The sequence below is a fragment of the Miniopterus natalensis genome, chromosome X (assembly GCF_054644295.1).
Source record: "Miniopterus natalensis isolate mMinNat1 chromosome X, mMinNat1.hap1, whole genome shotgun sequence".
Classification (NCBI taxonomy): Eukaryota; Metazoa; Chordata; class Mammalia; order Chiroptera; family Miniopteridae; genus Miniopterus; species Miniopterus natalensis.
Window position 1 is genome coordinate 89,455,573 of NC_142103.1, and position 27,429 is coordinate 89,483,001.

The 27,429-nt window shown below is 36.1% G+C and overlaps 1 protein-coding gene across 4 annotated transcripts in view; it reads right to left on the bottom strand.

Annotated features, from left to right (window-relative positions):
* Nucleotides 1-27,429, bottom strand: part of IL1RAPL1 (interleukin 1 receptor accessory protein like 1) — a 1,170,262-nt gene that overhangs the window by 26,698 nt on the left and 1,116,135 nt on the right. For all 4 annotated transcript variants that reach the window (XM_016207563.2, XM_087829289.1, XM_016207561.2 and 1 more), the window contains 2 exons: nt 16,382-16,514; nt 14,048-14,193 (listed from right to left, as the gene is read on the bottom strand). In XM_016207563.2, the coding sequence (XP_016063049.1) occupies nt 14,048-14,193; nt 16,382-16,514 (279 nt within the window). The remainder of the gene's footprint in view (nt 1-14,047; nt 14,194-16,381; nt 16,515-27,429) is intronic.

A 27,429-nucleotide genomic window follows, 5' to 3' on the forward strand; every position in this document is an offset into this window, starting at 1 on the left:
TAATAATAGTGGTTATATCTCCGGGCAGTGTTTGGTGTGGAGCACAGAGAAAGCAAAAGTATGTTATGATGGGTGATGGCAGGCAAATTCATGCAGTGGTTTCTCAGCTAGATTATACTGTTTATGTTTTGTTTTGTTTTTCCTTTTCAAAGCAACTAGCATGTACCTTGTCAATAAGTATTTGTTTGAAAGATTCATGGTATCAATTAAGCCAGGCTCCCAAAATAAGGTCAGAAAAATAGGACAATGATTCTCTCTAGTGGGAAGTTGACATGGTTTATAAATGTACATATTGGTATTGCTAACTCAGAGCTTGATCACTGAAAACATTTCCCCTTTAGATTATAAAAGCAGTGGATGTGCACAGACAGACATTATGCATTTACACACATGCAAACATACAAAGTATTCATGTGAAGCCTCCTTCCTCTTAGATCTTATAAAACTGAGTATGATGGGGCGAAACCAGACAAAGAAGGAATAGAATGCTACAAGAAGGAGCGAAATGGGCCTCAGGTGACCAGCTTAGAAGAAAGGGCTATTGTATACCAAGGTGTCCAACTTCATCGATGCCTAAAAGAAAATCTCTTTAAAGAAAAAGTGTTTGCTTTCTCTCTGCTAGGAATTTCTTTCTGAACATGTCATATAAATAGAGAGGCACCGATGGAATGTTACAAAACATCTCTTGAGGGAAGACTGTCAGAGTGAAGGTGGCATTGCCATTTTACTCCTTTTTGTTAAGGGCTGCAGTGTTTATCCTGAAAGCAATCCTCCACCAGGGGATATATTGTCACAGTTAGAACAATTGGGTCTTCCATTGGGAACCCTTTGGATGGGCCAGAGAACCCAGAACGTCTGGACTGCTTAGATAACCACAAGAAGCCGTGTTTTCTACAGAAACATTGAACGCTTCTAAAAAAAATGGTATGATATTTTGTAGTATATTCAATGGTTGAAAATAGATTTATAAAATATTTTACATATGTAAAAGCTGATTGCATTGAAATATACAAAATGGGATGGTTTGATAAACTTCAGAATTTTATGTTATTATAATTTTCTTCCATTAGGGTTTTAACACATTTCCTAAGTATTGAAAGCATTAGAATAAAATGTGTTCTGCGAAAGCTGTTTCTCCCATGAGACAGCTTTTATTCAATATCTTAGCAATTCTACAGAGCTGGAGACTATTAAGACAAAAGCAATAATCAAACTATAGGCTGGTTCATTTCCTTCAGTGGATGTAACAGAAAAATCCATTTCTTATCTCTCTTGAATTTTTTTCATCACTCTCTGTTTTCTGAAAACATAAAAATGCTGAGGGAAACTGTGGTAAGTTTGCCTTCCGTTCTCATATTGTAAAGAGATACAATTCAAGAATTTATTAATGCTTGTTTAACTTTTCCTTTTTCTCCTATTAACACTCTGTGAAGAAATAGGCATATTTTGGAAATTGCCAACAGCAGAAACTACCATTCCTTGAGTCTTTCTAAGGGGAAGGGTAAGTGGCTCCTCAAACAATGACAAACTTAAGAATAAAGTCCGTGCCGAATATTTTAGTGGTCTGCGTAGTTGGGATACATATATGATGGATATGTCCTCAATAATAAATTCTCTTTTATCAAAATGGCAATAACAGAGCCCTGCTTCACAAAAAACAAGGCTTTATCTTATTGCTCTCTGTGTATTGATTTTTGGTGCATGAAAATTAGCAGTGGCTTGAGAAAATAATGTAGAAGTAAATGTGTCCCCTAAAATGCAATATTTTCTAATAAAGACAGACATAAAGTGGGAGCAAGATTTTTATATTCAAGGAAATAGATTTTAATATATTTTAAAATGTGCAAATAACTTGATTTTATTGCAAACAGAATAATAATAGGTTTCCTGTAAGCATTTTAAAAATTTCCAGTGGCTGTACAAAAATAGATTTATTTTTTTCTCACCTTTTTTTCCCCCGACTCCATAAAACATGCTTATTGTAAAGAATTTGAAAATCGTATAGGAATATGAAGAATAAATTAAAGGTCACGTGGAATCACACTGATCTGAGATATAACCACTATTATTACTTCAGTTTAAATGTTTTTTATGCATCTTTTGAATATATTAGGTTTTCAATTAACCTTAACAGAAGCAAGTGATGTATAGCTTTAAATGCTAATACTCCAAAATAGCTTATATTTTGCTTTTTACTATGGATAGTTTGAAACAGAGTTGTCCAAGATGCTGTATAATCTGTGTTTCTGCTGAGTCATGGTAAACTCTTTAGCTAAATTAATTTTCATTTGCATATCTGTTTTTCCAACTATCCTTTATAGATGCCTGGTTCAGCAAGGCAAGTCTAGCAGAAATTATTTAACACCACTATGGCACTTTTCTCTATATAAATAATCATTTTGGCAACAGTTTATAAGAAAGGACTGAAAAAGTTGATTAAAACATTATCTTGTTTTAGAGAAAATATGGATTTGAAATTTCATTTAGTTTATTTTGTTAACACTATTAAATTTATTGGGGTGACAATGGTTAATATGAACATATAGGTTTCAGGTGTGGGTTCTATGTTGTAAGATCTATTTATTGCTCTGTATGCCCACCACCCAAATTCATATCTTCTCCCATCACCATATATTAAGACCCCCTTCACCACCACCCCACGCCCTTCCCTCTGGCAACCCCCACACTGCTGCTTGTGTCCGCGAGTTTCAGTTTTACATCCCACATAGGAGTGAAATCACATGGTTCTTAGCTTTCTCTGCCTGACTTATTTCACTTAGCAAGATATCCTCAAGGTCCATCCATGTTGTGGCAAATGGCAGTGTTTCACCCTTTCTTAGGGCTGAGTAGTATCCATTGTGTCCATGCCCCACTTCTTCTCTACCCAGTCCTCTATAGCAGGACACTTTGGTTGTCTCCATGTCTTGGCCACCATGAATAATGCTGCAGTGAACACACGGGTGCATATATCTCTGCGAATACATGTTTTCGAGTTTTTTGGATATATACCCAGGAGAGGGATTGCTGGGTCATATGATAGCTCTGTTCTTAATTTTTTGAGGAATCACCAGACTGTTTTCCATAGTGATTGTACCAGATTTTATTTAGTTTGATTGTGTTGTTTTACAGATGAGAAAACTAAACTGGTATGTGAGTAGTCAATAGTTGAAAATACATTTTAATAATACCAATTTTATGAGACCACTGAGTTGTGAGTGACAGCAGTCTACTTAAGAAGACAGCCAATATGGCATTTTATTGTGATATCTTTAATATATTCCTTTAAGCTATTTTCTATACTGAGATATTTATGTAATATAGACAAATTTGTTTATTTGAGGAAAATTAAAAGTGCACTCAAGCAGCTATGACTCATTGCCTTGAAACTGTGGGATGGCATCAATGAGTTTTCAAGTCATACTCATTTTCCATTACATACTAGAATTAGAGCTCCAAACTGATTTAAGTCAGGCAATTTATGTGTGTCATTCTTTTAAGCTTTGCTAATGGCCTCTTCCATTTTAGTTTCTATGAATTTCACAACTATTACTGGTCAGTACTTTTAACTTCACTCGCATATCTTAAAGAATTGTTATCTCTACTGTGCAGTTATAAGAACTTCTCATCTAAAGATCTGAGTCAACTTTACAACACTTAAAACTGTAAGAAAATCCCTGGAAAGAGCAACTACTTTGTTTCACTCTCAAGGTTTGCAAAATGAGGTACAATGACACAAAACTCTTGAGAATCTGTAAAATCAGAAAAACGGGCTAATATATACTATTAGTCACCCAGGGTTTAATATGTTCTTACAAGATTCCTGCACTGGGGCTTAAGGGCAATTAGTTTATAAATGATAACAATGAAGAACAATGACATGAAAAGACTTGCTTAGGTCACACACAAGTGAGGAGTCAAAAATAAAACACTGCCAAGGAACTGTCTGGTTTTTTCTTCACAATTTCTTTTCCATCAATCCTCACTCATATCAAATTTGAATTCATAGTAATAATTCTTGAGTGGTTTTAAAAATGACCTTTTTGTGCTTTCTTAAATATACCACTGGATATTTTGTGAAGTGAAAATAAAATCTACTTAAAGAGCATTTAAATGTTTACTTTAAACGTAGAGAAATCAACCTGCAGTTATATCATCCTTCATAGAACACATACTAAAAATAGTATATGTGCCCTAAAAATAGAGACAAATAGCTAACATATTTCTTACAGATGGCAAATGTAATTCTCAACAATAAAATCTAATACAAGTTACCATGGTAATTTATTGGAAATCAACACCTTTTTCTCTTACTGTATGACCTGAGAGAGTAGTTAGCAGTTTTTATGTGTCATGTCTAATTTCTCACTTACTGACCTGATTGTTGAAGTTTGATATACAGAAACTGCTTATTAAAAGTTATACCTTGCATTTTATGACCCAGTTGTGCCATTTCTCAACTGACTGAGGGAATTCACAGCCATAAAATGCACAGCCATCTCCCTCTCCCCAACAATGTTGCTTTAATGCCCCAGGATGGTGGTAGACATCCCTCAGGCAGCAGTGTCTCAACTACTAAGGACACCTAACCCAGTGTTTTGCCCATTGCTAACACTTAAAATATATTTGGTGAATGGGAGTGATTTGTTGTTTTTCACACAACGACATTATGTGAATCATCACTAAGCAGCCTGCAGTGAAGTGAGATTTTGAGCAGGTTATGAAACATCATCAGTCAACAGGTTGTTTTGACCTGGAAATAATGAGAATATTAAGATGGTTCTGAGAAGGATTAATAAGTGGTGTGTTTGGCCATGAATATGCTATCCTGTTTGTTATCTCTGATCACATATGTGGAAATGTGCTACATGTGTGCTAGATGAAATCAGTGGGCTTCTTGCAAATTCCTTAAACTGAATTATTCTTTTTTAAACTGCCTGTCTTTCATTTTCCAGAACAAAGATCTGAGTTCCAGTGGATTCCCTCTATCCTCACCTTAGGTTTACTTGTGTTTTATAACTTCTCTTATTAGAAGCTAAACAGATGAGGGGGTGGGGGAATGGGTGAAAAGGAGAAGAGGAATATAGTCAATAATAATGTGACAAGTTTACATGGTGACAGGTGATTAATAGAATTAGTGGGGAGACCACACCGTAAGGTATAAAAATGTTGAATCACTATATTGTACACCTGAAACTAACATAACCAATATAAGGCTATATGACAACTATACTTTAAAAAATAAAATAAAATGAACTTTTGAATATGTAAGAACTGTTTATACAAGTGGTGTTACTGTGTTATTTTTTCTTTGCCTGTTTGCTGTCAGATCATTGATCAATAATATGTGGAAGTTTCTTTTTCATACTATGCCTGCCCTCCTTTACCACACATAATTGAGATTTAACTGAATGCAAGTATTCAAAACAGGAAATTAGCAGTATTTATTGCCCATCATATATCTTGTTCCTCCTTCGTAATTGCTATTTGCATAGACTGAAATATATGTATATGTCCATATGTATGTTGTTGAGACATTCTTAAGTGGATTTCCTTTTTTTAAAAAGAGTTATGTAGGAACTATGTCCAACAATGAGAGCTCTCTTCATTAAGAGGTTAATTATTTAATACTTGAAGAGAGTTCCCCTTCAGACATCTCTCTGAGTAGTAAATGCATTCTATAAAGCACACTTTCTTTGAATACATGAGGAAAGTAACCTCATTAACTAAGAGTAGAGTGTGAGGGCAATGTTCAAATAGGTTCAAAGGTGTTGACCATGTAAAAAGAATGAAGCAATTAGTTGGAATTAATCCCAGTGACTGGCTTTACTACTCCCTCTTTCATTGCTCTGTCAAGGAAACAGTGAACTCAAGAGAGGCTAGTTGCTTTTTACCTATTAGATACTATCAAGCTTATTAGAGGATCTATTGTTTAGGCAAAGACCTTGGTATGCCAATTTTGGTCCATAGACCAACATCATCAGCATCAATAAGGAACTTGTTTGAAATTCAAATCTTGAGTCCCACCCCAGACTATTGAATTTGAATCCCTTTTTAACAAACTCCCTAGGTGATTTGTGTGTACTGAAGAGATTGCAGTAACAACAGCAAAAAGTTTGTGAAGAATTGCTCTAGTGACTTCTAGTTGACTCTCCAAGAGTGGAAACACAAGGTATCTATTGTTTGTCATTTCCCATGGCATAAGAAGCACCCATTCTCTTGAACTTCTAATTACATTAGATATAACCCTGGAGGGTTTTCAAGATTAAAATACTCGTCCTTCTGATATCCATGCCATAGGTCATTGGTTCTCAATTGATGAGAATTTTGTCCTCTGAGGACTTTGGGCAATCGTTGAAGACAACATTTGTCACAACTGGAAAAGGTACTATTCACATCTAATGGGTAGAGACCAGGAATGCTGCTAGACATTCTACAATGTGTACAACAGCTCCCCACAACAAAGAATCACCCAGCATAAAATGTCAATAGTGACAAGATTGAGAAATCCTGTTGCAGACAAAGTTCATATTACTCATAATACACTTAATCATCCCACTCATCAAAGTAGGTTATGCAAAATAAAGCATATAACAGAGAAATACAAGTTAAAGATCTTTACAAAGGATTTACATTTAGTTAAGAAAACAAGTGAAAAATTCAATAAAGCAAATAAAGGACTTCCAATGGCTATGCCAGTATATAATTAAATACTAAGAGCTTTGGCCCACTCAGTTAGTTCACCAGGAATGATAAAAACCGAAAGGATTATGATTCTTGGCTCCCAATATTGGTTTTGTCCAGGATCATCTCCTTGTTAATAATTCATTGAGAAATAAGCTAATCATCAGAGACCAATGGTCCTTTTTTTCTTAACAAAGATGCTACTTGGATATTCTAGTTCACACTAAATAAAACCGAATGACCAAAATTACTAAAATGCAAATCTATGCTACATAATAAATATCCATGCTGTAGCTGACCAGAAAAAATCTTTGAAAATATATTCTAGTGTAGAGGTAAAAAATAAGTTGGAGTTAACCTCACTTAAATCATATATTGCATGTCTAAGGAGATAGCTCATAAGTTTAGTTTTCATGTTGTAATTTTGGTGGCAATCAAATAATCTTGCTGCAATGTCCATATCAAGAAACTCAAAGGTATAAAATCACTAGTATTGGACAATTTACGCTCCTGGCATTCATAGTAGCCTCCAGGTGTGGTTTTTGTTTGTTTACTGTGCTCTTCCTGGTAACCTACCATAGTGCCCCTCCCTCCCAACATCTTATTTGGTCTTTAGCTTAAAGGTGGTGTCTGGGGCTATTTCGAGGAGTTACTTAGTTTTCTTGAGTATTCCTCATGTATATAGGAGGTATACATCTTATTGAACTTTTGTTTTTTTTTCTCCTGTTAATCTGGTTTCTTATTACAGGGAGTGTCTCAGCCAAGAACCTAGAAGGGTGGAGTAAAAATTATTTTTTCTCCCCCACAGGAATGAGTCAGTAAAAGTGACTCTTTCCTGGACACCTATTCAGTTTTCAATGGGTCATTGTCATTCTAGGGAGATGCTACCATATAGAGAAGTAGGAGGTTTTGATATCTGGAAAAAGTTTGGCTTTTCCATTGTTTGAAACCAGTGGTTAAAAATGTCAAAAAAGAGTCCCAAGAGAGGCTTAAATAGTTCTTTGGTCTTACTGTATCTCTCAGTAAATGAATGCACTTGGTAAATACTAGCAAGGATAGGGGTACATATTACAAAAATGATTCATTATAAGAAGGGATAAGGAGTCCAGCTGGTCTAAATTCACCGGGCTTTTAAACATTTCATCCTAAATGATGTGCATGTTAACTACATTACTAAAGATATTCCTAGGACTAGGGAGTTTATTGAAAAACTCTAATTCCTATTGATTACATTCTTTGGAGGGAGAGGGAGAGTGTGTGTGTGCAAGAATTAAAATGAGTTTGAGGAGGAATAGAGAAAATCTAGATGTTCATCATTATTAACTAGTGCTAGACTCTTAGGTAGATACTTTGCCAGTTCCCAAACTACCTCATGATAAATGAAGTGCCATATTATTTTAATCAATGTATCTGAATATAACTATTCAGAATAGAATTGATAATGAGCATCCCCTTAATGTGACAGTTTCAAAGTCAAACATTCCCTAGAAGCACAATTCTATATTAGGAATGCCAGATGATAGCATTCCAAATTATACTGGTTCTTATTTACGGTTCATTTAATGTTATCAGTGCCAGACACATAGTAGATTCTTATAATTATCATTAAGTGCATGAGTAAATGAATGATCTCCTTCAGGACAATGCATTCAAACCAAAATAAATCTATTATAAGGTAAAATATAGAATCAAATTGAACAAAATTGCTGGAGGTAAAGCTGACCATCTTAATGAAAGATAAACTAGATTTGAGGGATTTTTTAATGAAACACATTATTGCTGCATCCTAATTTGCCCAGAATATCATGTAGTTGGAACAGAGAAGTGATGTAATAGCTGCTAATATTTATTGGGTGATAAGCATGTGTCAGACATTGTGATTTGTATTTGACATATACGAGTTAATTTAACCCTCAGGGCTTCTCTGTATGGAAGGCATTATTATTATTAATCATTTTATAGAAGAGAAATTAAGTAATTTGCCCAAGATAGCACAGATAGTTGGGTTTTGAACAGACAACCTTGCTCCAGAGTCCACAACTTTAACCATTAAACTGCTTTGTTCCAGATAATAACTATGTCTGCACTTCGAGGTCAGCCAGAGTTAGAGTATGGACCAAATCCACAGAGAGTGAAGAAGAAATTTATGACTGCCTGATGGGTGCAAGAGCGGCTAGGCCTGAGGCCAGAGACAATGCTGCTGGGTATTGTCAGGAAGGGTGAAATTCCCCCTCTACACTTCTTGAGTTCTTATAGATAGATTAATAATAAAACTGACACAAAATGAGATTAAGAGGAGAAAAGCCAATATAATATGTGAGCATGGGTAATCATAAATGATGCTGAAGATCAAAAAATGATGCTCAGAGAAATGATTGAAGTGGGCACCTTTTCATGCTTTTTAGACAAAGAAATAATAAACTTATGAGGAAATGACAGGACAAACAATGTTAGTGTTCATTAGTAAGAAATCGAAGCAAGATTTGGGTTTGGGTAGTAAATTAATAAAGAGGCAACAAGGTTTGTTTAGGTTCTGGATTCCTTAACTCTAGTAATAAGGGTATTTCTCTTAGCCTTCAGGTACAGGGAAGGTACCTTTCACATGGGAGATTTATCTCCTGCTTTAAGGGAGAGAGAGAGAGAGAGAGAGAGAGAGAGAGAGAGAGAGAGAGAGAGAGAGAGAGAGAGATGAGTGTTCTTCTTGCATTGGCAGTTTCTTAAGTAACTTTAATTCAAAATAATCAATATGTCATTATGGGGTATTTTGGGTTGGTCTACCCTGAGCCACAATAGTTTCCATCTGGAGGATTGTTTGTGTCAGGAAAGTGTAAAATGTAAAAATAAAGGAATTGGAAAGCTCAGGGTTTTGGAGGAAAACTGAAGGTCAGTGTTCGATGCAAGTCAAGTCATGTACCCACAATTAGAAACCTAAACAAGGGCATCTGGGTAAAAGATTCAGAGACTCCTAATTGGGACTCAGTCATGTATGATCAATAGTGGGAACAAGAAATAACACAGTAGTGAATGTATCAACTGTGCTTTGGTTCTTTGTAGAGCAAGGGCCAAACTTTCAAGCTTGTCAGGCCAGGGACTACAGTAAGGAATAAAGGACAGGGCTGTCATAGACTAACATGGCCCCATGGCCCTCGCCTCCTCATTCTTTGTTTCTCTTTCACTGCATAATCTAGTTCTCTGTATAGTATGTGAAATATGTCTATATTTGAATGTCTGACATAATCCTAACTGTCCAAATACCTTTCCTGGTTGCAGGAATCAAGCAAGGTTTCTCCATGGTCTAATTCTTTGGTAAATTTTCAGCCAGTTTTTCTGAAACTAAGATTTTCTTTTTTTAAATTCTCACCTGAGCATATTTTTTCCATTGATTTTTTTAGAGAGAGTGGAGGGGAGAGAAGAGGGAGAGAGAAAGAGAGAGACATCGATTGGTTGCCTCCCACTGGTGCCCTGGCCAGGGCCAGGGATCGGAGTGTGCAACCGAGGCATGTGCCCTTGACCAGGAATCCCACCCAGGGCCCTTCGGTCTGCAAGCTGATGCTCTAACCACTGAGCAAACCGGCTAGGGCAAGATTCTCTTTTCTAGATAAAAGGCTAGTCCAGAATCTAGCTCAGCTCAACTCTAGTTGAATTATTTATTACAGTATACTCTTGGCACTTAGGAAGATTCATTTAATACATATGAGTAATGTCTCAAAGAATCCATACTGCCCATTGGAGGGCTCTACCATCATTTTTATTGGATCAACAATACTGAACAAAGGGTAATAATGGAGGGAAAAATGCTTAAGTAACTTTGGCAAAGATGTGTGCTGGCAAGTTTACCTGTCAAAAGTGATAATTTGTGGTTTGCAAAATCTATATTCATCAAATGCTTTAACTTATCTCTCTAGGAAGGTTTTAAAAAGAAAGACTTTAAAGCCCTGTAAGATAAGTTAAAGGATTTATGAATCAATGGCAGTAAAATATGATTAATAGCGACAGCTTCCCGTTCTTTCTTTCAGCTTTAGTCTTGTGAGTAATATAGCAACTCATCAGATAATTTACCTAATTGCTAGCAAGAGCAATTTGGCTCTTTCAGGGACCCTATGATCAAAAACCCGAACTACCAGCTTACACTCCTTGTGTGTGCCCTGACCTTCTGAACCTTGCAGAGCTGGTGAACTTGTAGTTATGTCATATGTTAACCAAAGTCATTTCTTCTTTCCAAAGTTAGTTGGGATAGATCATTCTGATACCTGTGTAAAAACCTGGCTATTAATAAGAGGAAAGGAGCACAGAGAAGGCCACATTTTATAGACATGCCATTTGTGCAGCTTTGCCAGGAAGCTGCAGTTTAGATGCATGCCCAGTAGAGTCTGAGTGAAATAGAGATGGTACCTATCTGTCAGTCACACCTGGGAACAGGTCGCCGGCCAGATTAGGCATGGCCACTGCAAGCATGGGAAGATTTCAGATACTTAAGCTCCTAGACAAAGGAGTTGTCTCTCTTGCTCTTTCCAGACTCTTGTGACTTGTTGTAGGGGTTGCACTCTCCTGACCCCCCTACATTGGCTCACACGGCCCATGACCATGTGGCCCCCACACACAATGGATTGATGGACTGTAACTAGCCTAATGCTAAACCAGACCCAGCTCTACCATGGAACAGAAACTCTGGACACTGGCTTTGCTTCTAGCTCTGCTTAATCCTCAGCTGTACTTCTTCCAGGACTAGATTAAGGGAAATGGGATTTTACAATCTGAGGCATGTAATTCCATGAAAATAAAGCTCTTTACCACAACTCATTCTCCTGTGGGGGCCTCAGGAAATGCTTGTTCCAGCGGCATCCCAAGAACCCCACTCCCACTAGCAACAGAGAAAGACCGTCCATGCATTTCTTCCATAACAATTCCACACGATTATAAGCCTCTCAACGGTAGGGGATTGCATGTGTTGTTGCTGGAGTTCCCCTTAAAAAGAAGGCACACACTAACTTTAAGAGGGACTTTTGGAATATGTGATCCTGAAGGATTCTTTTTGGCTTTTTAATGCTTTTATTTTACTAAGAATAAAACGCTGTTGGTATAAATAGGTATTTGAAAACAATTGTGGAAGATTTACCTATTGAAAGATGTCCTAATCTTGGCCACAATTTTCCCCTTCATATTTAGGTAATCAGACATTATTGTGAAAGTTTTATCAATTTCATTGATTCTTCAAACATTTGTTTTTGTAGTACTGGAAGTTTTTCTCGCTATGGGCAACTTAACCTTAGGCCGCACTTGCTGAAAATAGCCTGGGGGTGTTTGACCCTTCCTGGCTCTGTGCCTGTTTATAAGAACAGAGCTTTGATAGTTGTATCCTCTTTAGGTACATTTCATTTTCTTTCTCTCCCCTTACAATAACTACTTGACTGTCACTTCGACCTTGTCCTGAAATGAAATATAGGTTGTCTAAGTCAACAGATTTTTATTTGTGCCTTATATATTCTCTCTAGTACTTTCCTTCTTGGGAAGTAATCGAGACTCTTTGATTAGAGCATGTTGAAGAGAATGGCCAGAATATACTGAAGACAATGGCCAGAATGGTGAAAGTATTTCATCCACGCAAAGGAAGAAAGAATCAAAGAAACTAAAGAAGTGGAATCCAGAAAAGTAAAGTTCCAACAGGATCATGGTGACTGTCATCAAACTTTTCAAGGGCTGTTTTGGGAAAGAGTGATTAAAAGTGTAGAACTAGGGTCAAGGGGCAGACAGTGAAATAGGGATGCTTTTCTAATAGGTTTTCCAAAGACAGAATTGGCTTCCTTGAGAAGGAATGTGATCCAGTATAAACTATTAGATATCTTGGGAAGATGTTTTGGAGTAGTTCAATTACACAACATTTAAGTTGTTTCCAACTCTGAGAAGCTATTTCTGTTCTTTTACATATATAAAATATTTCTACTAGAAATTCCTCCATTGACTGAATATACATTTTTTTTTTTTTAATATGTCTTTATTGATTTCAGAGAAAGGAAGGGAGAGGGAGAGAGAGAGAGAAACATCAATGATGAGAGTCATTGACCGGCTGCCTCCTGCACGCCCCCTGCTGGGGATCGAGCCCGCAACCCAGGCCTGTGCCCTGACCGGGAATCGAACCAAGATCTCCTGGATCCTAGGTCTATGCTCAACCGCTGAGCCATGCCGGCTGGGCTTAATATATATATTTACTATAGAAAAAAAAATCATATTGCTAGCTTCCGCTTACCTTTCCCTTACTCACATCCCTCCAAAGTAGACTATTTTAATACTGCAGTCACCTTGACAACAGAGGTGTCTGTTTTAACAGTTTTAAGTAACATTATTCAAAGGGATTCTATTGCCCAGTAAAGTGGGGGAAATAGTCTTTAATGTTCTTTTTCTTTTCTAACCTCAAAGAGTCTAGGATTAAACATATACTTTGAATTTAAAATCATCGTAAATTTGCTGAGTAAGAGAACATCAAGTGTAATTGTTGCAAAAACTAGAAAGTTTTCACTTAGCATAATATAGAAAAAAACATTTTATCATGTAATTTATATGAAAAATTTCATCAACTAAAAGGCATGGATCAAATTTAAAAATTATCCCTAATTTCAAACAATTCAATATGTATTTGTATATTTTAACCTTGTGCATAAGGCATTGGGGCTGTTGTGGGATCAGATTTAATGAGGCAGATATTGCAGTCAACCACAACCTATCTTACTTGAATTATTATTAAATTATAGTTGAATAATAACTCATTGATGTACAATCAATGAATTATTATTAATTATGAGAGGTTATTACATACATAAAAGTTATCCAAGGCAGAAAAAATATCAATAAGTACTGCAATGGGAAATCCATTGGACATAATTTTTACACTAAAGGGATAACCTTCTAATAAGGAACACAATCTTGGTTTTAAAACTACTTCAGTTATTTTTTCATTGATTTGCCTCTTTCTAATAGTAATAAATTACATTTAAATACTTCCTTTGTACAGGCTTTGTGCGAAACTCTTCACTTCTTGTCTTCTTTCATCCTTAAAACACACTGAAGAGTTGACCCTATTTTTTTCTCATTCCACATATCAGGAAACTGAAGCATAGGAAAGTTAGATACCATGCCCAAGTTTATAGAGTTGGTATTAACGCAAATCAATAAATCCAAATTTGACTCTAGAGTCTGAGCTAGTCACCCACCCACCGTGTTATATACCTTGATAGCCCAAATGCTAATGTGATTATTTTATTTAGGATAAATTTGCATAGAAAAACAAATTTTATTATTTTTTTGGTTCCCACTTATTTCCCTCCTATTATATAGTTCAGTTGACCACTCTAACTTAGAAGGTTATACTCACCCCGTTTGTGAAGGAGAATGCTGGCATGCCGACGACCATTTCCATTTTCAACATAACAAGAGTAATTTCCCAAGTCACCTTCTTGTACAGAGTCCACAATTAATGAGATGGAAACTTCCTGTTCCCCAAGATGCTCCTTGAGAATTCTAAAATATAAAGCAAAACGAAACAAAAAACCCCACACAAACGTACACATACACGAAAAAGAAAAAAAAAATTAGATGAATCTGCATCTGATGCGAAAACACCTGCAATATCCGTGCTTCAAATTTGGCTATGGATTAATGATATCTTAATCAAATTATATCATGCCCTCTTTCACTTCTAATGAGTAAGTTTGTCTTTGAAGATGCTAATGAAGTAGCAGTTAATTATCTCTCTTAGCAGGACAATAACACTGTCATAATAAAGATGTGAGAGAGACCTTGAGGAAAAGTTTAGGAACTGCTTTCCCTTTAAGAAGAAATATGATGTAAAGGTGAGATAAAATATTCTAATGTCTTAGGTTAGAGGACTAATTGTATATCAGGCTAATAAAAAAAGGAAGAATAGAAAATTTTTTAGCTATTTTGACATTTCAGTTGAAACCTCCAGCCTGGCCTCTTTTTTCATGATACAAATCAGTTGTCTATTTTTAAAGAAATATGAAATTATAAACCTGTAGATAAAGTGTTTCAAGGAAGTGCTTAATTGTGATATGTAAAATTAATGGTAAATGCTCACTAATCTCACTGTGAAAGATCTTAGCAATCTTTCTGAGCAAATGGGAAATTTCAGAGTAAAGCTCCTTTTCCCGGCTCAAAAAGTTTCCAGCTCTACTTTCTCACCTGTTTGGTAACTCAACTCTGCACAACACTTTCTAATGCAGAATTAAAGAATAATACCTTTCTAGAATATCCCCTGAGCACCCACGAAAGGGGAGAGCAGGAAAGTTAGGAGATTTATTGTCCTTCCTTAACTTTAGCATTTCAAAGTGTATGGATAAGTGATAAATGGCAGAGAAACACTTTAGTACATATTGGAGAATTGCCCATCTGGGCATTTCAGAACCCAGCTGCAGTGTAAGATTCTTGTGTATTTGTTGCTAGGAAGAAAATCCTAGTAGAAATAACCTTATATGACAGTTTTATATGTTTTTTATTTTCTACTGAAAACCTTTTTCAGTTATACCTTTGATAAAGTTTTAAAAGTCCTCGTGTTTAAAAGAGTCCTCCTTCAAGAAGAGGGACCTTGGTTAAAATACTCATGCACTCCCAGAAGGCGTTACTTTTAGATGGGAGAATGTTTACAAATGGGCAGCATTTTCATTCAGTTATAACTTAATTCTTATTAACATCCTTGCTTCTGTACATTATGATTAAAAATGAGTATCTATAAGCCCTGGCCAGTGTGGCTCAGTTGGCTGGAGCAGTGTTTCAAACACCAAGAGGTGGCAGGTTTGACTCCGGGTCAGGTCACATACCTAGGTTGTGGGTTCGATCCCCGATCAGGGCTCATGCCCAGAGACAACCGATAGATGTTTCTCTCTCACATCGATGCTTCTCTCTCTCTCTCTCCCCCCTCTTCTTTCTTTCTCTGTCCCTCCCTCCCTCTCTCTAAGATCAATAAAGAAAAATGAGTATCTATGCCCAAGTATAATTTCAGTCATAACTGAATACCTGAATACTTAAAGGTAAATGAACAAACAGTTTTTAAAGAGAGGATTTTAAAAATTAATTTATCATTATCATTGAAAGTATTACAGATGTCCCCCTTTGACCCCTTCAAGCTTAAGTATTATGTCCTCAAATAGATGGTATTTGTAATGTTTATTCTCTATCATTCCCACTATATTCATATTTAGACCTTAAAGTCAGAACAAAAAAGGTAATTAAGACATTTTGTGTATCCTTTATCATTCCTAACAAGTGTTTTATTGTCTATGTGATGCCTCAAATATGAAAACATATAAAAGGAAATGACAGAAATTGTGTTTGGTTGAGTCCTGGTACCTTGTTTTTATTTCCTCTTAATGAAAAACAAAGAGCTCTTACAGACAAAAAGTACAATATCACATTTTCTATATTTGATGGTATTTTGGTCTATCTCACATTCAGTACATTCCTCAATGAAAAACCCCTTTTTATTTCTCTTAAATTCTTTGTAAATAGCATTCATGTTTTGCAATTCAATAGTCTCTTAACAGTGTTTTGCCTCTTTGCCACTATATGTTGCAATGTTTTCATTATAATAGTAAAACAAAACAAAAAACTTCTTTCCTTTTAGCTTAATTTCTAGTCACCAACAGAGTAAATATTAATCTTGAGTACAAGATGAAAGAAAAACTTATTTTACCTAATGTCACTTTCCCAAACTCGATTTTCATCCAGATCTTCAATAAACTTTTCTCCTTTCATCCAGTAAATTAAAGGACTGACATCTCCACTGTACCCAAAGAAAGCTCTGCAGGTTAGATTAGCTGAGTCACCTGTGGAGAGGAGTGACAGAAATATGTTATAAAACTATTTGTGCCCTCTTATTTGAGGCAAACTGGCAGGTAACATTTTAATCACTTCATTGATTGAATGAAACATATTTCTAAAATAATACATTTTCAGGTATTTTCAATCTTTGTCAAATTCAGAAAATGTGTGCTTTTGACAGCTTTTTAATGAAATGATTGTGACTTGTGAAATTTTAAATAAGGCTGGTCAGTTATTTTATAGAAGGTTCTTCCATATAGGTTTGCCTGATATTTTCATCTGATTAGATTGAGGCTATAAATTATTGGAAAAGTACCACAGAGGTGATGTCAGTCAGTCACTCTGCTTCTTCTCCCATAGCTCTTGGAATACACCTGTATTTATCATAAATTCCTTACAATGTTTGGTGTGTTTGCATGTCTAACCCAGAGTATTCATTCCCCAAGGTAGAAATTATATCTGTATGTACCTTTATGTATTACCAGGGCCTGTTACAGTGCTTAAATATATTAGGAACTCAATAAATAATTTCAAATCAATTAATAACCTGCTTAATATCTTTCAAACTTGCATTTTCCCTTGCTTACTTTTATCAAAGCTTCCTTAATTAAAGGTAACATGTCTGCAGCTTATCTCAACAGGCCAAGTCTCTCTTGTAAACTAGCCTTCAACACTGCAAGTGCAAAGCCTCCACATTTAGATCTTATTTCACTTGTGGGCTGGAGCCAGTTCATACCAGCTGTGAGAGTTGATTATTACATTTTCAGAAATTCTGTAAGCAGGTTGTTAAACACAGTAATTATTTAAAATTAAATTACAGAAACTAACAATTCAAATACCATATTATCTTTTTATATTTAATGTTGGAAGTATCACAAGATGTCCCTCTTTTTCCCCATTGACCCCTTCCACCCCACCCTACGCCCCCAGGCCTTCACCACACTATTGTCTGTGTTCATGGGTTATGCAGATATGCATAAAGGTTGATCAGTACTCAAAACTTCCTATTTATTTTGCTACATTTTTCATCTATAGCATCCATACGGCAGAAATACTATATAATAGTGTGCTGCTGCACATCTCTTCCCAACTGCACATTTAGTGAGATTATGTTGGTAGGGTGCAATTAAAAATAGTAGCAGATTAACTCTAGGCAATGAATTATCAGAATTTGAATTATGATTTGGAAACAAAAGTTAATTTCATATGATACAACAAAAATTGGGATTTATTAGAGTTGAATATTATTATAAAATATTTTATGAATCTGTGTAGAAAAATATATGTTCTTAGAATTAGAGCCTAGATATAACAAGAAAATACAAGAGCAACAGATTTGAATAAAGAATTAGTAAAACTTCAGTAGAATGGAAAACATGCAAAGAAAATTAAAACAATAGAGTGATAATGAATTTTTCTTCATTCTGTTTGCTACCTAGTGTGTATCTGAGGATATTTTCAGTTAAAAAAGAAACATGATAAAATAACACTTAGCCAAGTACCTAGAAAGGTCATTGATGGATTAAAATTCCAGATACTCAACTTGCAAATAATCGTAGACAGATTTTGATAGAAATTAGAAGGAAGGTTATTAGATCGCATCCCCTAATGCCACCATTAACCTGCTTTTTGCAAATTCCAACTAACTTTCATACCAGATTTTTTTATATTCCCATATATTCTACAATATCATTTAGTTTAAGGGAATAAAGTTTAACATGTTATATTTTTTTGCACTTAAGCCAGTGAGTCTCAAACTTATTGTCCCAAAACTTGTCCGTTCCCCCCCCACCCCCCAGATTTAGACTCAACAAGTGTGGCGGGTGCCAAGGGATTCCATTCTTAACAAGCACTCCCAGGAGATTCTCATGCAAGTGAACTGTCTGGAACAATTTCTTTTTACTTTGGACTTTGTTTAAAGTGGAATTGGGGCTCAGAAAAGCAACATGATTGAAAAACATTCAGGCAGGACCCTTAAGCCAGGAGCAAGGACAGGGAGACCGAGAAAGAAGACTGATCATAATAATGACAGTGGTGGGCAGAGAGGTAGCTGGTGTAGACGAGATGTAGGATGTACAACTGAGTCACTGATGACCCCATCCAAGCTACAGAAATATATTCTCTTTCCCCAAAAATGTAGGAGAGAATCTGTGTTTCAGTGGAAAGCTACTCATTTATATATTACACACCTTTTTGAGTTATCCAATTCTAGCCCTTTCACTGTTTAAGAGCTATTTTTTCACTTTATAAATTGTAGGTAACCTATATGCAAATTCTCTCATGTCTTGTAGTCATTTAATTAACTCCATTCCCCCTATGCTCTCTTAGCTCCCCCACCAACCCACAGGAAAATCAATTTTTTCTCTGCTTGGAATTCACTTTGGCACTCCTTCACTCTGTGTAAATGTGCTGTTTTGACGTTACCTTTAAACCAGTCATAAGCTGCCTGGTCCCTTCATACCATATGAGCCAGAATTTAACAGTGTTAATTTTTATATCTGTACAAAAGCAATGATTGTACCTTGTTCTGAAAATTATCTGTTAACAGGAATACAATGCTTACCTCATGGCTTATCACTGCCTTTAAAACAAGCAGCACACGATATTTATTCATATGCGATATATCTCTGACCTTTGTTGGATTACTGAAGGGTTTTACGAACACTGTCTTTATTCCTCTCTCTTTTATTTTTCCAAATATAGTAACAGAAATAAACTTTTATCTTTACTCTGTTTAAGTCCAAATGACTTCACTTGTTATCAAGAAAAACTATACACCTTTTCTATCTTTTGGTGTCTAATTTGCTGTAAGGTGCAGTTTCTGAGAAGGCAATCCAACACGCGGTTCAGAGAGCCGAGCGCTACAGCTCCTCTTCACCCGTTTAGATCTTGCAAAGGCACCTCCACTCTCGCCTCTGACGCCCAAGGACAGTGCTAATGCTGTTTACATTTCACCAGAAATATGGGAAATGAACATGAGTTTTCCACAAGTTACGTAGCCGAGAAAGACACATTAATTTTCCTCTCAACTTTGTTTTTTTTTTTGGTTTTCCTTCAAATAATAACAGAATAATTGAAGCTGTGGCCTTGGTAGCTGCACACATCAAATATATCAGTCGGCCAGGGCTGGGGTCTTGAAGATGATAGTATTCTTGCTGTCTCGAGTTGATATCTGTAAAAGCTACAGTAAATTGCACTAAATGCTTCCGCTGCCTTTTTTTGCAGAAAGGTGCACCATCGGCTCAATCTTACCCGGTTCCAAAGGAAGCACTCTAAAATGGATCATAAGATAATCAGTTGCTATCTAAAATGAGAACAATGCTTGTCACACAGCAAGATTTCGGGTAGACTACAATGTGCGTGTGGGGGGCGCTTAGAGGAAAAATAATACACTTTCCCTTCAACCATTGGATTCCAATGGGCAGTAGGGTCACTTGTGATTTAGTGCAGCCTTCTAATTAGGGATCATTTGACCATTTCTAAAAGTGCTGGGAGCAGAGATTCTTTCTCCACTAGAGGACACTCTCTAACTTACTGAGAAATTAAAACAAAACAAAACAAAAATCCTCTTTTTTAATTAAAAGAAAATTTCTTCCCTAATTAAAAAGCATCAGCATTCAGAGATCTTACTCATTGAAATTAGAAAATAGTGAGCATTTTGTTCTTAAATAAGATGCTGAATAGTAGGAGGATTTTAATTTCATTTGCCCCATTAATCATGCATATTAAAATTTCGTTATGGTCATGTTAAAGATAAATGTTTTGCAGAAGACTCTCCAGTTAAGATAAAAGCAAAGTGGTTTACAAAACATATTTATCTTTTGTCATAAGTTACAAGGAATAACTTCTCTTTCACAAAGCTTTATTCAGAAATGAACCTCTCTCTTTCACTCTCCCCCCCTTCCCCTACACACAAATAAAGAAAGTTCCCTTATAACTTTCTCAAGATCTTTGGCCCAAATCAGTACCAGGTCCAATGGTACATAATATTTGCCACAGAGAGTTCTTTGGAAATCAGAGGTTTATCTAAGGATTCCAAAAGAAATGAAAGAAATGGAAAGGATAGGTTATATTAAGCTCATAGTTAAGGATGTTACTCCTGCAGGATGTAGCAACGTCTGCTCAAATTTCAAGATAAAAAAATCACACAAAAACAAGACATGCACTTTTAAATCTGCTCACCATAATTCAGCTGTTGTGTCAGATTTCTTTATGAAAATGAATTTCGGACTATCTTACAACATATTTCTTTAGCTTTTAAGGACAAAGCAACTTATTTGGTTGGCTAATAGAATTGCAAGAGGATTTAAGTAATCACAAATAAGTTGGAGTTAACTGAGTCAATATGTATCCATAGGACACATGGTGAGTGAGTGTTCACAAACTGCTAGCAATTATTACCTTTATTAATATTGCTGTTATCATGGGACTTAAGCTTTTCTATAAGTGATCATTTGCAGTTCATGCAGCAAGTTAGGCCAAACAGCCTTTCAAGAACCTAAGGGCTGCATATTCGAATTTGAACGAAATTTGGGGGATTTTTCCCACACGAATGACATGAAGAGAGGCAGTGACAGAGCCCCCCCAGAATGGAGAGGAGTCATGCACTTGAGAAGAGAGGGCGTGCAGAATGCGAATACTATTGCTGCATTGTGTTTAGATGGCTCAGAGATTCTCGTAAGGGCTCCCATGGTAGCTTTTGATGGCTGCCTTCTATTTGCACGACAGAGGAATGTGTGGCATCTAAAAAAATCAATGGACGAAGGGAGGCATTCATCATGCATCAGTTACACACGCTGCCTTCTGAAGACGTCGCCCTGGGAAGGTGTGACGCTGAAAGGACGGGTCTTAGCTAAAAGCAGCAGCACACTGATGACTGTTCAGTGGAAAACATTCAACTCCCAGAAAATGGATTTGCTCAAAAGGTTATTCAGAAACTCTTGGTGACGACGAGAAAGAGGAAGAGGGGTCATTTTAAAATATTTTTTAATTGAGTTAAAATGCACATAATATAAAATTTACTATCTTGGCTATTTTTAAATGTACAGGGAAGTGGGGCCATTTTTGCCTGTCAGTTGAAGAGTGGATGGGAGAAGTGACTTGTGGTTTGCTTTCTGCCAAAGGCATCAGAACTGCTTATACTTTTATTCATTTCTAAAATTGTTCTGAGTCATCTACAAAGTGTTATTTTTGTTATGCGGACATTTTTAGGTTTTTATGGCAGAGACCTTACTGATCTTAAATATTTTGTGATTGCATCTTGCTAAGATATCTCCTTTATTTTTGCCCCATTAATTACATAGTCACTGTACTAAATCCCACATTGCTTCTTTTAATTCTTTTGGTGCTCTTTCATCCTTCTAGAGTCTCACATTTTTAAAGCAAAGTATTCTGTTTAAATCAGCCCTTAACATACATAGAGAAAGCATTTATCTGTGGTCAGTGGTCAGTCAGCTCTTTAGACCCCAGTATCACAAACGTTTGAAACAAGAAAGAAAGAAAGAAAAAAACCCCAGAGTGGGGTGAAAAATAGGAATCTGAAAAGGTGGCGTGTGAGGGAAAGAATAATAAAAGGAGGAAAGAAATGGATATTAATGGTGGTGGTGAAGGATATTGAAAACTCCCCAAGAGCTTGTTCAAACATAAGTGTCGCATATAGGTCGCCATGCTCTTGAACAAACCTTGTCCTGACATGGCCTTCATCTTTGTTATGCTTGACCTGTGATCTCCAAATCCTGGTTGGCACTTATTGAGGCAGAGACCACTAAATGCCTCCCCTAGTCTATTATCCCTTTTCCATTTAGTAGCATAACCCCCAAAGATTGAGTTGGGTACAAGGCTCCCCAGCTACAGACTATATTTCCCTTGCAGGTGGATGTGGCCGTATGGCTGAGATCAGGCCAAGGACATGTGTGAAGAAGTGATGTGTGCAATTGCCCGGTCATCTCTTTCATGATGAAGCCTCATGCCCTGGACTTTATGTTTTCTCTTTCCTGTGGTCTAGAAAGCAGATTGTGTCAGTGAACTGTATTTTTTTTTTTTTTACCATATATATGAAGACAAAATGTTGGTGCAATAAGATACAAGGAACCTGAGTCCCTGAATTACTTAATGAAACATAATCACCTCATCAGTCTAAATTTCTCTCTACTAGTCTAGTGAATGAGAAACATACTTCTAATTAATTGAAAACACTGCATTTTGGGGTACCTTTGTTACTCAGCTTAGGCTGTAGCCAATCAGGATCTCTAGAATGTACTTTTCTACCTTGTCTCCCAGGTTGCAGTGTGGCAGGATACAATTCATGACACTAAATTTACTAATTTGACCCAATTAGTAATGTAGACAAGAACCACATTTATCTTTTGCTGATACTCTAATAATTTCCCACAGTACCTATGTACAAAATGCGGAAGCAGGAAAATACAAATCCCCTCTTTGAGAAGGAAAGTATGAAACTAGGAATGAGTCTCCTTTTAAGAAAAAAACTAACTTTAATTAGAAGAAAGCTATAAGGCATTTACTTAGGCCTTGGCTCATTTAAGGGGTGATATATATAGTCAATAGCATCTTTTCTAAAACACATATATACCTTGTGACTTAAAAAAGGATATTTTTTGTTTTGTTTTTTCTGACGTGGGCCGGTTGTACTAAAATGAAAGGTTAAGTTCAAACTGCATTTTGCTATATCTGTGCAAATTAATAAGAAACCTCCCCTTAAGTTTCCCAGCACTCAAGGTCTTAAGAGATAATTTAGATATGTACAAAACCTGCTTTTCTTAAGTTTTAAAATATAAAACTCATAATCATTAGTTTTATGTGGCTTTAAGGTTAATGAAATATTCTTCAGGAGTTTTATAAGCTTATAAAACATGGGCAGTGCAGGACGTAACAATAGCTCGTGCATAATGTCTATTATTTAAAATGCAAATGAACAATCGATGAACTCACTGTTCTGTGTTTTCTTCATTCCTGTCTAGAAGGGCTTTTCTTGGTCAGCACTATATTAAAAGTACTCAGGACCGCTGCTGGTGTTCCAGACATTGGTTTGCTCTGCCCGTCTCCCCTCCATAGTGCTTAGTAAAATGCTTCTGACAGCTTCTGAGCCTAAAATATACTACGGAGCTTGGGTTTCCTGTCCACATTTGATAGAAGGAGAAATGATAGCAGTTTGAACTGCCATGGAAGCAGTTTGAAAAACTGAAGTTCAAAACGGAAGGGAATTTTCTGTGCTGAGTTAATCATGAAAAATTTCAGAAGCTGATAGCACATATAGATGTTTATCGTATTTAAAAAATTTCACTGTTATTTTCCTTTCCAGTGTATGTCCGGAGCTATTTCTCTCAGTTCTTTTCATTCTTGAAAAAGACACATTATTTCTCTTTGGAACCTGTATCTAGCTGCCTTCTCAGTCCATTCTACTATTGGTTTCTTTAAAATCACTTGGAAAAAAAAAGAAAGTAACCCTGCTATTCTAACTTTCATCCCTCTTTTCTGATCATAGAACCTCAGGTTCAGGGGACATTTATTCCTATGCTTAAAAGTATTTTATTGTCTCTATACCCGAAATTTCTTGAGAAGCTATGGCATTCTTCTTAATTTTTCCTTTTTGAGGAGGTTCCTGTCTCACTTTCTATAACTTTATCTTCCCTCATGGTGTTACCTTTACTTCTGGCCTTCACACTAAACCAGTATCTTATTCACACACACACACACACACACACACACACACACACACACACACACGGTACTACCCAGTCTGGTTACTCTTCTGTGAGCTACTGGGAATTTTTCACATGGTTTTTAATCACAACTGCCTTATGCAGGGCTTACTGAAACACCTATCTGGAAGGTTTATAACCCTCAACATGTCTCCAATAAAAGAGATTGTAAAGTGGTATCTGAGGCTTGTCGGCATCTAATAAAGGCTGTCACTTGAGAATATCGTTACAGCTTTCTTACCTAAGATGGTATATGGTTTTCTGAAGTCTATTTTTGTGCCCATCGCTATTATTCTGTGATTTTAAAAAAAACCTATGTTCTAATATTAACAACTAAGTGGAAAGTTGTAGAAGTAAATTAAAATAACTAAGTCTTTCTGTCTTTAGGAAAACGGCCACTTGTGTCGTTTCTCAGAGATGAATACTTTCTCCAAGATATTTATGAATCATTCACATTATTGTTGTTCTAGCTCTAGTTGTATGAATAAGCTTGCTTCCCTCACAACATTTGAATCTCCTAGGAAATGCCCTTTAGAATATCTAATCAATTTAGGTAAAATGTGGCAATTAGTTTTAGTTTTAAATCTTTTCTAGGAAACCCTGGAAACTTTGACACAGCCCAAAATAGAGGAAAGAATAAAACTATTTGTTCATATTTGGATAATGCTTCACAACATATTAACTCTTTGGAGCTAGCTGTTGGAATGCCTTGTGTTGCAAGTTAATGGCAAGTTTTGCTGATAGGTGTCCTCAATAAAAATCATTTGGGATTAATGAAAATACTCATTGATCTGATTAACTTGATCAAATGTGATATTTTCATTTACCATGACCAGGCCTATCATATAATAAAAAATAGTTATAGTAAATATTATTACAAAATTAATAAAGCTATTAAACATAACCAGATTCTGTGAGCAGAAAATTTGCAATTTTGCAACATTTCTTAATTAGTACTTTTTGGACTACTATTTACTCAAAAGGTATGTTTCTTGACTTTCTCATTTGAAGCAGGAGAGACACTCAAGATTTCATGGATGAAGCTTTAAAGCACTTCCTACACATCTTGATTACTTCTTTCTTCTTTATTTTCCAAAATTGATGAGATGTAAAAATATTGCTTTTATAATTTAGAAAAAAATTAATTATAGCATTAAAATGTCACAATAAATTCTACTTCGGGGTAGCACAGCAGATAATGACTATCTCCCCCCATTACCTCTTTTCTCCAACAGTCTATAGTCATAGAAGGCCCTTGCAGAAGGCCCCTCCTTCAGTCAAGATCAGCTCTGTGACTCTATCAGATATGCTGAGAAAAGTGCAGTTGTATAGACTATAGATTAATGATACTTCTTGGAGGCACAGCATTAACAAAATATAAATATTAAAAGAGACATCTTTCTCATCCATAGTTAGGGACTCTGGATTTCCACAACACAAATGATAATTTTAAATCAGCTTTGTTGAACTTGTGTTTATTTTTAAACTAGCTCCCTCTTTCCGTCAACATCTTATTCCAAAATCATAACAATACATAAGGTTATATCCTGTAGCAATACTTGCTCTTTTTGGAGAGCCAAGGAAGAGGTGTGAAATGTATTTATGCTCTCTCCTTTATTTAAGCCAACACTGTCACTTCCATTTTTCACCACTCTCTTAAATTTTTCAGAGGGCCTTCTCTTTTCACTGTAATAACCAAGATAATTCATCTTAGAAAAATATCACTCCCCCAAAAGTGGAAAGTGGACATTTCCTTTCAATATTAAGAATGGCTGTTTGGAATGCAAGATAATAGGGAGGTGAATTGAGTAAATTCATTATTTTCTAATCCTCTTGTTTATCTAATTTGAATACATACATGTGAGCCATGCGTTTGCAACTGTTGTGAAGATAAACAAGCTGATTTATGGTCCCATCCTCTGATTTCTACATTACCTCCTTAATTCATCTCCCAAGTGCCAGTACATTTATGAAGCACAATGGTTACCCAGACCCCTTCATCTAGCGCCCACCAAAGCTTGCCATCTTTGAGAATGCACATTGTGATAGCTCTGTGTTCTGACTTGGCTGGGCTGAGCTGAATTTCTCAGAATTCCATTCTCTCATATGTGTGCAGTGAGAGTAGGCTACACGAGAGATTCACTCACACTAACAGAATGACGGAAGGGAGGCGGCAGTCACTTGGGTGTGTGTATGTGCACACACACGTGTCTGCACATTGTTGCCGATATGATATGCTCCCTTGCTTTGTTGACATGAAGTAGGATTTGGACCTGAAATTGCTCTTTTCCCCTGGATCTTCCATCAGTGTCTCTGGCTCCTGGGCCAGAGGTGTGTGTTCAGCTTTATGATGAGAAGTCCTGCTCATTCCTGTTGCTAATGTCAGAGGCAACAGGAACCGACATGAGTTTAAGGCTCCCGGTTGAATTCAAGCCTGTTCCTTATCTTCCCATCTGACGGCCTGCTCTGTGGACTGCAAGCCAAGCTCATGCTCCTGGGCTTCTAGCCTGCTTACTATCTCTCCTTCCAGACTGCCTGCCCTGGAGCTTATATATGAGTTACAATTTCAATGCCTATCATCTATCTATCTACCTATCTATCATCTATCTATCTATCATCTATCTATCTATCTATCTATCTATCTATCTATCTATCTATCTATCTATCTATCTATCATCTATCATCTATCATCATCTATCTATCTATCATCTATCTATCTATCTATCTATCTATCTATCTATCTATCTATCTATCATCTATCTATCTATCTATCTATCTATCTATCTATCTATCTATATCTATCATCTATCTATCTATCTATCTATCTATCTATCTATCTATCTATCTATCATCTATCTATCTATCTATCTATCTATCTATCTATCTATCTATCTATCTATCATCTATCTATCATCATCTATCTATCTGTCATCTAATCTATCTATCATCTATCTATCTATCTATCTATCTATCTATCTATCTATCTATCATCATCTATCTATATCTATCATCTATCTATCATCTATCTATCTATATCTATCATCTATCATCTATCTATCATCTATCTATCTATCATCTATCTATATCTATCATCTATCTATCATCTATCTATCTATATCTATCATCTATCTATCATCTATCTATCTATCTATCTATCTATCTATCTATCTATCTATCTATCTATCTATCATCATCTATC